The following is a 15,000-nucleotide window of genomic DNA, read 5'->3' on the forward strand; positions in this document are numbered from 1 at the left end:
ATCTGTCTTGATCTTTTTACACACATTCACAGATGCACACACGCATGCACACACACACACGCATGCACGTGCGCACACACACACACACACACACACACACACACACACACACATATATATATATATATATATATTACATATATATATAGAGAGAGATAGATAGATATAGGTATCCATTTGATGTTGATTGATAAGTAGTATCTATACATATTTTTGTATCCTTTGTTTTGTTCATGAAGTTAACTGCATGAGAAGACAGAGACATACAAATGTGAAGCATATTGTGTTGTGGTGGCTTAATGGTAATGTGTCCACATAGGAAGTGAGAGAATCCGAAGGTACAGATTTGAATTCCACAGTCGCCCAGAATTTTATGTTCACATAATTATGCACACACATGTGTTTATCTTTACACACACACACACACACACACACACACACACACACACACACACATTCATGTACAGGTAATGCATACAACCATGCATACATGCACACATGTAAATACCCGAGCTAGTGATTTTGAAATGGTGACCTCACTTCATTGGTGTTCTGCACAGATTTTTTTCACCAGACTCCTGCATGTCTGGCGGTTGTGTTCTAAAGCCTGGGTTTCAGCATCTGTTTCTTTGATATATTTTTTGCCTTAACCCTTTGAGCCCTGACCACCGCTTTACTGGTGGTGGGGAGGGGTGGCATAATGCCTGGCCACCGGTTGAGCGGTGCATAAACACTTGTGTCGTGTTTTGCTATTGGTTGACTTATATTGAAGAGCCAATCAGAAAAACTGTAATATTCTGACGTCAGCGAACGTAGTACCAACATTGCCGCACCTTTTCACTGTGTTTTGTGCATGTGCTTTGGATAAAAAAGATTGATTTCTACCATGAAGCGTGCAGAGTCTCAACCTGACACGCCTCCTTTGATCAACTGATTCTGCATGCTCAGATTCATTTTCAACATCACTATCTGTAGCAAAATCATCCAATTCGAATTCCACCTCACTATCAGAGTAATCATTGTCATACTCTACTTCTGATAAATCATCAAGCATATCAATTACTTGCTGCGTTGTGTACAGTTGTTTTCTCGCACGTTTTGTCCCTGATTTCTGCACTGACGGGCCAGGTTGAGACTCTGCACGCTTCAAGTGTCTACGCACCGCTCAACCAGTGGCTGGGCATTATGTTATTTTTCTCTGCCACCGGTAAAGCGGTGGTCAGGGCTCAAAGGGTTAAACATATGTGCTGTAGCATGTATGGATCAGTCCGCACGTTTTGAAACTGAATCCTTGATTTCAGTGGGTATCCAGTATGACACGGTGCAGAAGGATCTGGATGATGAGGTGTACACGGAAGGGCTTCACACGGGTCCTCCAGGCTATGAGTTCATCATTTTCCCTAACGTCTACACCACCCTGGAGTATGACCGTCTCAAAGTAAGAGTCGAAAAAGATGGGAATTCGTGACAAATGATAAAATCCTTTTTTTGAGGAAGTGTCTGGGTTTATTCCAGTGTACCTTTTATTTACCTGTGTGCTAGCTGAATCTGTAGTGTAGTGTAAGCAGCACTGACTTGAAATTGTGTACCTTGTTAATGGAGAGACTTACCACTCTTTGCTATTTGTTAATCATTTCATCTCCATGGCTAATTGTTTGTTCATTTCCAGTTGAAAAACCACCGAGGCAACCATGTGTTTGTTCTGTATCGTCCATGTGTTCTGTGTGGCTTGTTGGGGATTAGAGAGGCTGTGCCAGTCTTGAATAAAAGCTTATTTGTGTTTGCACATTTCTTCTGTCTTCACCTGTCTGCTAGCTGAATCGGTAGCGTAAGCAGCACTGATTTGAAGTTGTGTACCTTGTTAATGGAGAGAGTTACCACTCTTTACTATTTGATAAAATCATAAATAAATTAATCACTGTTTCAAGACTGTGACAGCATATTAAGTCCTCTGATTGGGTTTGAAAGTTTTCATATTGGGTAAAAAATCAGCTTCAGTATGTGTGCGTGTGTGTTGTTGTTGTAGTTGTGTTTGGTTTTTGGAGGGGGTTGGGGGGAGCAGGGGTTGTAGTCATCTTGTTTTGTGTATATGTGCATACATACATGCATGTATTGAATTCATTGCAGCATTAAAAAGAGAAGAATGGAATGGATTTTGAATGCATGAAGGAGAAAGTGAGATTTACTTGGCATTGTTTTTGTTTTGAATTCAAAATGAATGACAAAAACTGTTATGCCTGAATGATTTGTTGACCATCATGACCTTGTTTTAACTTCAAAATTAAAACAGATTTGTGTTCTTTTCAGAGAAGTAAGAAGAGTCCCATGCATCATCTTGTTTCACCTACAGATTTTCTGTGAAGTAAGAAAAACCCCAGGAGTCTGAGCTGAATCAAGCATCAGTGAAGATATACTTTCCTCCCTTCTCCTCTTGGTTCTGGATACATGCCTGTCTTTTGGTCGAGAAAATACACTGAAACCCATGTGCAACATATAAGTGGTGCATGTTAAACAGTCTATGGCAACAGTTGAGGTGTCCTTATCTTAAAAGGGTTAAAAAATAAATAAATAAATAAATAAAAATAAAAAAAAAGAGTAGTTTGCAGAGTCCTTTTTCTTAAGTTATCAAATGGATAGAATTTTTTTTTTTTTTTTTTTTTTAATTTAAGATGTTGGTGGGCTTTGGCAGTGCACTGTCTCTATGGGGAGAGCAGTTTCAGTTTCTCAAAGAGGCATTACTGCATTCAGACAAATCCATAAACGCTTTGCCACATCTGCAAGGCAGATACCTGCAGTAGCATAGTAACCCAACACATACAGTCAGGCGTTGAGTGCATACATATATATTTTTGTGTACCTATCAGAGTGGACATGTGACACATGTTTAGAAGATGTTTTTTTTTAACTGCTGCTCTGTCCTGTTCTCCTTTGCTTTCTTTCTCGCTCCTTATCAGCACTGTTCTTCATTCAGAATTCCATAACGATTCACGCAATGTGATGGGATATAACTCTCATGGTACATGTGCCTAAATTAACAAAACTTAAAAAATTCAGGTGGAAAATTTATCCATAACTCATGTTTTGTGGATATGACAGAATCCTGAAAAAAAAAAATGGTTTAATGATGTGCATTGTGGGAAACATTATTTATTTTTTTTGCACTGTACTCAGTTGTATGTAAATCTTGTGTGTGTTTTGGTATGGTGATTTTCTTCTTTTTTTTTTTCTTTTTTTTTTTTTTCTTTTTTTTAATGAATGGTTGAATGGTTATGTTTGTTGGAAGCATTATTATCTGTTTATTTGTTATCCATTCATGTGTGGGGTTTTTTTTTTATGTTGCAGTGCTTAAACCATGACGGTGTGCCAGTCTATGTGGATGTCTCCTTTCAGTTCAAGGCCTTGATGAAGTTTATGAGAGACATTGTGCTGGACTTCAAAGACTTTGATGGATATCAGTCTGTACTCAGGCAGTCAGGTTAGGAGCAGAATGTTGTTGTTGTTCATTTCTTTTTCTTTCTTCTTTTGTCTTCTTTTGTCTTTGATGTTTTTCCTTTCTTATGTTGTTTTTCGACTTTTATTATCCGAGTCTGCATGGAAAGTACTTGCTAGATCTGCTTAATTAACTCACTCTGGACGATGGAACGCTACAGCATTCCTGACGTAAGGCAGCATTCCAGACAACGGAACGCTATAGCAGTTTCGACGCTTAAAATGTTTTCCACATTTTCCTCATGGGGTAGCATAACAATCGCAGCTACTCCGGGCATTGTGAACGTGTCAAGGGTCGAATGGAAAGTTTCTCCATGAGTTTCCGTAACAACACACTTGCCAGCGACCCATTGAGTTCGGCACCCCACATGAAAAACTAATCTGCATACGTATCGAAAATGGCGTCGCAGGTGACACAAGTGGAAATTTTTGGAGCAAACTAGATCCCGACAGTGGCTTTTACTGCTGCTGAAGTGATTGAAAGGCTTCAAACTGAAAGTTTTGACATTGACAAGGATGATGAAGACGTTGAATAAAGTATCTGCAGTGAAGAAAGCTACCAGCATGAAGGTACTGACAGTGACTCAGCTTCTGAGAGCAGTAAAGAGGGAGGGAGGTGGGCATACACACGACACGAGGAGAGTATCAGTGGGTCAAGTACACTGAGTTTCATTTAGTTACTTTATGTTTTGTATTTTTTGTGATTTTTTTTTACCTAACCATAAGAAATGGGTCGTCTGTAGGGAAAAGCAAGGGAGAAAACTATTCGTCCCGAGTGAGGTAAGCAATTGTGAATTTCTTCCCCTTTTGCCTGCAAAGGGAGGCCAATATGTGTGTTCAGTTTCAGTTTTCTCAAGAAGGCATCTCTGTGTTTAGACAAATCTATATATCCTACACATCTGCTAGGCAGATGCCTGACCAACAGCACTTGAGTGTATGCTTATATGCATATATTTGTGTTCCTAAATAGAGTGGATTTCTTTACAGGATTTTGCCAGAGACAGCACGTTTTATTGCCATAGGTTCCTTTTCAGTGCACCGTGTGCTGCACATGGGACCTTGGTTTATCATCTCACCTGGATGACTTGAGGCTCAGTTTGATTTTCCAGTCAAACCTAGGAGAAAGGGCGAGACCTGATTCGAACCCAGACCCTCGTGGACACTGTATTGGCAGCCAAGCGTCTTAACCATTCTGCCACCTTCCTCAGAACATTCGTAAATGGGTCAGTGGGTTTTGATCACATTCTGACACTTGCTCCGAATGTGATGGTTTTAAAGCCATTTCCATCTGGTCTTGGTCAGTTCCAGTTGTTTATTTACTTCAAGGCAAATGTTACCATTGGTGACCAGTACAGCAAGCTCTCCTGTGATGAGCAGTGATGGTCGCTCTCTCGTGCAGAGACAGCTTGGGCAGTGACCCTCAGTATTTATGGCTTAACAAACAGTAAAGAGTGGTAACTCTCTCCATTACACAAGGCACACAGCTTCAAGTCAGTGATGCTTACGCTACTTGTTCTTATACCAATCTTTATTTACCTGTGTGCTAGCTGAATCGGTAGCGTAAGCATCACTGACTTGAAGTTGTGTGCCTTGTGTAATGGAGAGAGTTACCACTCTTTACTGTTTGTTAATCATATCGTCCCCTGCCTCATTATTTGTATTATTTATGGCTTATTCTGTTTCATTCCTTCTGTCCGTGAGATATCTTATAATAAGTTTTAGTGACAGACTGTGAACTCAAGCTTCAGTCATACATGATAAAAAAAGAAAAAGAAGTAATAATGATAATAGATTAAAATCACCAACCTAAGTTTCAGTTTCATTCCTGTGTTGGCAAAGAGTTTTGTGCTTGTATTCTTTACTTTTGTTTTTCATTGTTTGGTTTTATTTTGGTGTTGTTGTTTTCCGTGTTTTTCAAGCTGTGGTGATGGCCCACTTGAGTGGTGGGCTGGACGGATGAACTTAGCTCACATAAAAGAACCCAACAAAAGTGTTGTCCCTGGCAAAATTCTATAGAAAAAAAAAATCCACTTGATAGGAAAACAAACACACCTGCAAACAGAAAAAAAAAAACAAAGGGTGGTGCTGCTCTGTTGGCGATATGCTCTCTCTCCCTGGTGAGTGCAGCCTGAATTTCACATAAAGCAATCTGATGTGACAAAAAAGTAATACAATGCAATACAGTGCAATGCAACGCAATTCAATGCACTGCCATACAGTGCAATGCAACGCAATACTGTACAATGCAATACAATATAACACAATATGACACAACGTAACATAACGCAATGAAGCACAGCACAATGCAACGCAACACAATACAGCATAGGACGGCACAGCACAGTACAGCACAACACAGCTTAGCACAGCACAGCACAACACAACACAGCACAACATAACACAGCACAGCACAGCACAACACAGCGCAGCACAACATAACACAGCACAGCACAGCACAAGACAGCACAGCACAGCATAACACAGCACAGCACAACACAACAGCACAACACAGCACAGCACTGCACAACAGAACACAGGACAACACAACACAGCACACACAGCACAGCACAGCACAACAGAACACAGCACAGCACAACACAGCACAGCACGGCACAACACAGCACAGCACACAGCACAGCACGGCACAGCACAGCACAACAGAACACAGCACAGCACAACACAACACAACACAGCACAGCACAGCACAACACAGCACAGCACGGCACAACACAGCACAACACAGCACAGCACAACAGAACACAGCACAGCACAGCACGGCACAGCACAACACAACACAGAACACAGCACAGCACAACACAGCACAACACAACACAGCACAGCACAACACAACACAGCACAGCACAGCAGCACAACACAACACAGCGCAACACGACACAACACAACACAGCACAGCACAACATCACAACACAGCACAGCACAACATCACAACACAACACAGCACAACATCACAACACAACACAGCACAACACAACACAGCACAACACAACACAGCGCAACACGACACAACACAACACAGCACAGCACAGCGCAACACAGCATAGCACAGCACAACACAGCACAGCACAACATCACAACACAACACAGCACAGCACAGCACAGCACAGCACAACACAACACAACACAACACAGCACAACACAGCACAGCACAGCACAGCACAACACAACACAGCACAACACAGCACAGCACAGCACAGCACAACACAGCACAGCACAGCACAGTATAAGCAATGAACTGACAACAGGAGCGGCAGTGATTCACGAGGCCTGCAGCAAGTTCAACACCTCGCAGTTCCAGGCGGAGAGAGGCAACTTCCAGACCACCCTGTCCACCATACTGAGGGAGCGCTTTACCGCCATGCATGCTGATGTCACAGACTTGCAAGTGGGTGCCGGCACGTCTTCTTTTCTCCCTTTCTTTCTTTTTTTCTTTCTTTCTATCTTTCTTTCTTTCTTTCTCTTTCCATGTTAATAATAATAATAATGGATACTTATATAGCACACTATCCAGAAATCTGCTCTAGGTGCTTTACAAAAACGCTTTTGTTAACATAAAACATCATATCTATGTTACATACACACACCAAAATGTGACTACACACACACACACACACACGCACACACACACACACACGCGCGCGCGCACACACACGCACACACACACACACACACACACGCACACGCACACACACACGCTGCATACATACATTTTAACATCCATGTTCTCCTCTGTGTGTGTACAGATTTGTCTGAATGCAGACATGCCTCCTTGAGAAACTGAAACTGAAACTGTCCACTCTAACATTCTGGGTCAGGAAATTATTCACTGCATAATACTTTCATATAAGTATTCTGGACCAGGAATTAGCAATTTTTTTTTTTTTTTTTTTTTTTTTTTTAATCTGCTGAGTTACACCATAATTAAGTACAAGCTATTTATGGTAGTACTTTTGGCCTATTTCTCTGTCGAAAGCAATCAGTCACAATAGATTTGTTTGGTTTGTGTGTGTGTCCACGAAGCATAGTTTTTACCTGACCTTCTGCTCTCACTAATGTAAAAAAAAAAAAAAAAAAAAAACAAAAAAACAGCTGAGTACTTCTCCAACGCAAAGTGCTGAAGTAAGCTGAAATATGAAGGTAGGAAACTTTATGCTTTGATATCAACTGCTTCAGTCTGTTACTAACTTGTTTAAAAAGATTATTACCTAATTTGAAATAACTGGAATAATAAAGCACTAAGGAAAACTGGCAGTGGGGAATGTATTGAAAAAAAATTGTAAAAGAAGAATCAACGTTCTTTCTCATTTTTCAGCTGGTATTTGCAAGAAAGTCCTTAAATTTCAGTTTTGTCTGGTTGCCAAATGTTTTGTATGATTTTCTTTCTTTCTTTTTTTTTTTTTTTTTTTTTTTTTTTTTTAAGATACTTCCAATAATTCATGAACTTTCTGAGAATCAATTTGGACCATGCATGTTAAATAAACATTTGTCAATTTGTTCATGTTGAGACAGGAACCAGTGATGAACTGTGTAAATCAAAACATCGGTCAACTCAGAACTTGTGTGTGTGTGTGTGTGTGTGTGTGTGTGTTCATTATTTAGTTGTGTTTGTTTTGTTTTGTCTTTTGCTTTTTGTTTTTGTTGTTTTCTTCTTTTTTCTCTCTTTTTTTTTCAAGTGAAGATATGAGTAGGGCATGTGAAAAACAAAAAAAAAAGAGTTTTATGATCCATCATCTTGCATGCAACTGATGTCTCCAGAAAAAAAGAAGAAGAAGAAAAACAGATGGAAAACACCCTCTGAACATGATTAATTACCTGCTTGCTGGCTGTCACAGGTGAACATGATTAATTACCTGCTTGCTGTCACAGGTGAACATGATTAATTATCTGCTTGTTGTCACAGGTGAACATGATTAATTACCTGCTTGCTGTCACAGGTGAACATGATTAATTACCTGCTTGCTGTCACAGGTGAACATGATTAATTACCTGCTTGTTGTCACAGGTGAATATGATTAATTACCTACTCGTTGTCACAGGTGAACATGATTAATTACCTGCTTGTTGTCACAGGTGAATATGATTAATTACCTACTCGTTGTCACAGGTGAACATGATTAATTACCTACTCGTTGTCACAGGTGAACATGATTAATTACCTGCTTGCTGTCACAGGTGAACAACATCAGGAGACCTTCACAGTATGAGGCTGCTATCCGCAGCAAAGAACGTGCCCGAGAAGACATCCAGGTATTGTATCGTGTGATTGCTATGGTGTGCTTTGTTGTGTGCTGTGTATGTCACCCTCATAGAAAAGCGCAGAGAGGTTTGGAGTGTTTCAAGAACTGAAATGATTGTTTTATTGAGAATAAAAAGTATAAGCTGAAGAGCTTAGTTTATGTCACACCATCACAAAGAATATATATAATAGAAATAGAAAAACTTTGAATAGAAATGTAGGAATCAGCGAATGTATGTAATACAATTTATATGAAAGCTTTGTGAAAATTCAGTGCAAAAATTCTTACATAGCATAAAAAAGTACCAACACACACGCACATGCATGCATGCAAGCGCACACTCTTTTACACACACACACACACACACATGTTGAATAATGTAGATAGCTCCCTGTGGATTGCTACAACTGGTTGTGTGACAGAGTGAGCCTGGTAATTACAGCTCTGTATTGGTGGGGTTGGAGGTAGGGGGGTGTTCAGACTTGAGTAAGGTTCAGGTGAGTGTGCGGCTGAATGCAATATATATATATATATATATATATATATATATATATATATATATATATATGTATATATTGTTTGAAAAAAAAAAAAGTATATTGAGAAAAGATAATTGTAACTTGATATAATTCATATTAGTCGAAACATTCAAGTGTAAACATGAAGAAAATACAAGTTCAGTAAGGAAGAGACATTCTGTATCAATGCAAATTTGGTTGGATATATATATATATATATATATATATATATTTTTTTTTTTTTTTTTTTTTTTTTTTTTTTATGTCTTACATTCTCTCCTTTGCACTCTTTTGATGTTCTAGGTCTTCTCTCATGCTGCAGAACATGTCTTAAAAAAAGATAGATAAATACATAAATGACCTCATGTGCTCTTGTGCGGTATAATGCACTTTTGTACATGTATTGTTTGATGTGAGGCGCTTTTAGCCCAATATATGGGGATCAAGTTTGTGCCATGTTAGTACAATATGTTATTATTAGTATTATTATTGAATAAACGAAATAAGCAATTTGTCTATAAACTATTCCACTTTGGAGCAGACACTATGTAATATACAGCATCAGTGACTTCAATAACTTAAGGCCAGACACAGTAGTGAAATTTTGACCAAAATCATGATTTTTTGTGATTATCGTTTTTTTGCATAATTTGCTTCTTCAGCATCTTAATTTTTATAGTCCCTTTCACCTGGGTACTATATTCACTTAAATAAAGCTTCAAACAGCATCAACATGTGTGATTTCTTGTGAGTACAAGCACATCTCTTTCTTTTCCTGTTTTCTCAGTTTTGTGTTTTGTCTTCGTAATACCATTTTTCAAAATGCTAATGCTCAAAAACTTTAAAAGATAGCATGTTCAAACTTGGTACTTTCTTTCTTTATGTATTCATCTTTATCATAGTGCAGTGGTTTGTATAGTACTAGTAAAAGAATGAATATACACTCATTTGAAAAACATTATGTCAAGGAATTTATACACATTTCAACAACAAAAAATAATAATAAATGTATTTATTCAAATTCCAAAATACCACTGCACTATAATAAAGAACAAATACAAATAAATCAAATAAAACAAACAGAAATAACATATCTATAAAGGTACCGAAGTTTTAAGCTTTTAATTTTTTTTGTTTGTCAGCCATTTTGGATTCGTTTCCATGGAAACCGTCACGACAAATTGCACAAAATGACCTTTTTAGACATGTTTAGTCCAATATCTTTGCATACCATATCACAGAAAGCCATAAACTTCAAGTTTATTTCATACGTTTTTGTACTACCGTGTCTGGCCTTAATTGTTACATTTGTATAATATGCTTTTCTTCAGCCTGTGCACACACTGTGTGTGCAAGGTATTGAATTGCCAGTGTGTCTCTTGTCCTACCTCTAAGTTGCTTGTGTACACACTGTGTGTGCAAGGTATTGAATTGCCAGTGTGTCTCTTGTCCTACCTCTAAGTTGCTTGTGTACACACTGTGTGTGCAAGGTATTGAATTGCCAGAGTGTCTCTTGTCCTACCTCTAAGTTCCTCCAAGTGACAAATGATGCTCAGTTTTTACAAATACTCATTTATTCGATGCTTGTGTTCGTATTGCTGAATTTACGTGTGATTCCTGTGTGTAGGTTGCCAAGAACGAGCGACCACGACTGATGACTGAAGCCAACACCACCCGGCTACAGGCCTTGTCTGAGGCCAAAATCATTCTCAACAAAGCAGAATCAGATGCCAGAATCCAGCAGAGCAGGTAACATGATCCTCTTCTTCTTCCGCTGTGTTCTTGGGCTGCATGTCCTATGTTCACTATTACAAGTGAATGGGCTTTTACATGCATGACTCTTTTAGCCCCCACCATGAAGGTAGTCATATCGCACTTTCAGGGGGTGTGCATGCTTGTTTTCATAACCCACCAGTCGCTGGAATGGGTCTTTAATTTGCATATTTGATCTTCAGCATGGGAATACATGTGAATGGGGTTCTGTTCTACACATCTGTTTGCCTGGGACAATGGAAAAATCTCCATCCTTAACCCACCGGGTATTGTGACCAGGATTTGAACCTGTGACCCTCAGACTGAAAGTCCGATGCTTTGGCCGCTCATCTGTTGCACCCTGTCTGAAAACAGTGTATGTGATGTTCTTGTGGAAACCACACCACTGTTGTGTGTCTGTCTGCCCAGTAAATTTTACAGACGTTGAATTAAAGCAGGGAAGATTTTTATTCACTTCCCCACATCCCTCAGATCACCAGACATGGACGGGACATAACACTTCATTGTTGGATGTACAGGGTGGACAAGATCTGTGTGAAAGATTCCCAGAATTAATAAATGTTTTTTTTTTAAAGATTGATCTGAAAAAAAAAGTAGGACCTATTATTCACTTGATGTGGGCAGTTCTGAAGAGGTAGAAGAGTCCTTCAAGCCCGATCAATCTGTTGATTTATACTTTGTATATTTTCTTCTTTTTTTGTCATTGTTGTTGGCTGTGTTGGTGTGGGTTGCTGTGTTGTTGTTTTGACTCACTTGTTTAAACAAAGTGAGTCTATGTTTTCACCCAGTGTTCGGTTGTCTGTGTCTGTGTGTCCATGGTAAACTTTAACATTGATATTTTCTCTGCAAATACTTTGTCAGTTGACACCAAATTAGGCATAAAAATAGGAAAATTCAGTTCTTTCCAGTCATCTTGTTTAAAACAATATTGCACCTCTGGGATGGGCACAAAAAAAATAAAAAATGAAGCCTAATTATATGCAAACTGCATTTACTGTTACATTTATATTTTTTGTATTCTCTAAACTTGGCATTTTGATCTGATATTCTGACCCAACAACAAGAGCAGTCATTATTATCATTTTTTGTTCAAACAGGAACTTCTTTTGCTAAGCATGGAAGTTTTATTTATTTTGCAAACGTTTTGGTGCAGATAGTAAAAAAGGGAAATTACTCTGTAATTAATGCTAGGGGACTTAATTCGAATCAGGTTAGGACTTTTTTTTTCTTTTTTCTTTTATTTCAACGCGAAGCTTTATAATAACAAATACAGAACACATTTTAATGATTAGATTTTTTTTAAAGTGTATCACAAGTGAGTATTGAAGGCCTTGCCTCTCTTGTTCCTAATTGTTTGTTACTGTCATCATGTTGTGATGTTGCATTGGATGGATGGATGAGTGGGGTGTGTGTGTTGTACCGTTCTGACTAGTTTACACAAGGAGACAGCGAATTGAAGTCAACCATTTATTCTAACTCAAGCGACGTAACTCTTCAATACAGTGTACTAACCAAACCCAGTTAGTTCCCTTGAAACAGTTACTGTGACTGAACAGGCACTGAGAGGGAGAAAACATCTAGCTTTCTTCTCCAATCATGTAATGAATAGATTTTATGATTATCTTTGCCGAAGACTTCTGGTGTCGTTTTTTGTCAAAATGAACTTCAAAAGACCCCTGATGAAAATCTGTCAGACTGAAATATAAGGCTTAGAGAATGCCGCATTTGAACAGTCTCCATTGTATTCATTCTGTTACTGTTGTACTGTTTTCTTTTAACCTAAAAGTCATGATTTATATGTGATAAGGTTAGTGTCCTTTCAGTGAGAAATGAGGGAAGTTTGTTAGAGACTGGTTTACACAGTGTCCGCTCACAGAGACCACAGAGACAGCAAAGAGAGAAAGTGGATCAACAAAACTTTATTTTCAAAGTTTATATTTTACATAGCTAATCGAATAGAGGATTTCAATATTTTGAATGACAGTGGAGTGCAGGCAGCTATTTACATGATTATGACTACACAGGGAAAAAAAGAGATGTGGGATTCTTGACGTTCTTTCAGTCAGTACCAGATAGGGGTGTGATTATGATGAATTGTGACCTCCCCTTTCCTCCTCCCACCCTCCACAGAGCCAACGCGGACGCGCTGGCCATCATCACGCAGTTTGAGAAGGAGGCCGACGCCTACGAGAGCATCGTCAGCTCCAGTGGTCTGGAGTTCACACCGGAGGGCTTCATCTCCTACCTGGGTGTGCGCGTCATCTCTGCCGCCAAGAACCCCGTATACATTGGCCTGGACAGCCCTGCCAAGACCAGATACACCAAAGACTGAATTAACACTTTCTATTTTGTTTTTCTTGCAAGGCTTAACCCTATTACTGTTGAACCATCCGGTGAAATGAGATCCATGTCACATGAATTTGGAAGGCACTTACTTATACTTTCTTGTGCGTTAGTCATTAATTTAACATCTATCCACTAACGTTATTTTTAATTTGGGGGGGCGGGGGTGGGGGGGACAGGAGAGTGGGTAAGAATTGCTCCTTTTAAGCCATCCTGTTTAGGAAGATTTTGTGCATGGAAGATGCACACATTTGTGATATTCTTTTTGTTAACGAAGATATTGTGCATAGAGGATGCACACATTTGTGATGTTCTTTTTGTTAACGAAGATATTGTGCATAGAGGATGCAAACATTTGTGATGTTGTTCTTGTTTTTTAGATCAGATCTTAATTGATGTAGTTTTCTTCTTACATATTTTAATAAAGATTGTTTTTTTTAAAGTGATGGTAAAAAAAAAAGGCAGCTTACTGAGGTAATGCTTTGCCAGTGCAGCTGTGTTCCAAACTTGTTCCCCCTGTTCTGTGAAACATTTAGTAGGCATTACACGTCTTGAATGCTATGCATGTCTTGCTCACACACACACACACACTTGCACGCACGCACGCACACCACACTCACGCGCACGCATGCACACACCATACCATACCACACCACACCACACACACACACGCACACACGCGCACACACACACACACACACACACACACACACATGCCATCAAGAAGCATGTCTGCTGTTTTCCAGTATGTTAGCCTTTGTTCAGACCATCCTGAGGGAACTTTATTGGAAGAAATATAAATGGATTTTGTGCTCAACTCGTATATACACACACCTCATAACTTTCCAGATAACTTACATGGCAGCATTATGATACTGTGTGATCACTTGCCCTCCCTCCCTTCCTCCCTCTCTCTCTCTCATACACACACACACACACACACACACACACACACACACACACACACACACAGCACAGTGGAGTGATGGCCTAGAGGTAACACGTCCGCCTAAGAAGTGAGAGAATCTGAGCGCGCTGGTTCGAATCACGGTTCAGCCGCTGATATTTTCTCCCCCTCCACTAGACCTGAGTGGTGGTCTGGACGCTAGTCATTCGGATGAGACGATAAACCGAGGTCCCGTGTACAGCATGCACTTAGCATGGCAACAAAAGGGTTGTTCCTGGCAAAATTCTGTAGAAAAATCCACATCGATAGGAAAAACAAATAAAACTGCATGCAGGAAAAAATACAAAAAAGTGGGTGGCGCTGTAGTGTAGCGACGCGCTGTCACTGGGGAGAGCAGCCCGAATTTCACACAGACAAATCTGTTGTGATAAAAAGAAATACAAATACAAATTAAGCATCCTGCAATCCACTGTGCTACATATTTAACCTATCATCGTTATATATGAGCATTATGGCAACGTATGAGAAGGAATCTGCTGCATAATGAAAGTAATGTGGACAATTTGTGTGTGTGTGTGTGTGTGTGTGTGCCTTGAAAAATATGCTGTCATATTAGATCAACCCTGGAATGGTCCCTTTGCAATCATCTGGGCTACAAACCACATGATTTTGGTATCATATCACATGCGTGTTTGTGGAACAGCGACGTACGCAC

General features: G+C 39.4%; 1 protein-coding gene across 3 annotated transcripts in view; it reads left to right on the forward strand.

The window, feature by feature from the left end:
• LOC143292375 (uncharacterized) overlaps positions 1-15,000 on the forward strand; it is a 20,158-nt gene that overhangs the window by 4,849 nt on the left and 309 nt on the right. For all 3 annotated transcript variants that reach the window (XM_076602590.1, XM_076602589.1, XM_076602591.1), the window contains exons 4-9: positions 1,302-1,438; positions 3,343-3,475; positions 6,753-6,892; positions 8,680-8,754; positions 10,890-11,011; positions 13,166-15,000. The exon at positions 13,166-15,000 is cut by the window's right edge and continues 309 nt beyond it. In XM_076602590.1, coding sequence (XP_076458705.1) covers positions 1,302-1,438; positions 3,343-3,475; positions 6,753-6,892; positions 8,680-8,754; positions 10,890-11,011; positions 13,166-13,367 — 809 coding nt within the window. In that variant the 3' untranslated portion in view covers positions 13,368-15,000. The remainder of the gene's footprint in view (positions 1-1,301; positions 1,439-3,342; positions 3,476-6,752; positions 6,893-8,679; positions 8,755-10,889; positions 11,012-13,165) is intronic.

Source organism: Babylonia areolata, chromosome 18 (assembly GCF_041734735.1).
Source record: "Babylonia areolata isolate BAREFJ2019XMU chromosome 18, ASM4173473v1, whole genome shotgun sequence".
Classification (NCBI taxonomy): domain Eukaryota; kingdom Metazoa; phylum Mollusca; class Gastropoda; order Neogastropoda; family Buccinidae; genus Babylonia; species Babylonia areolata.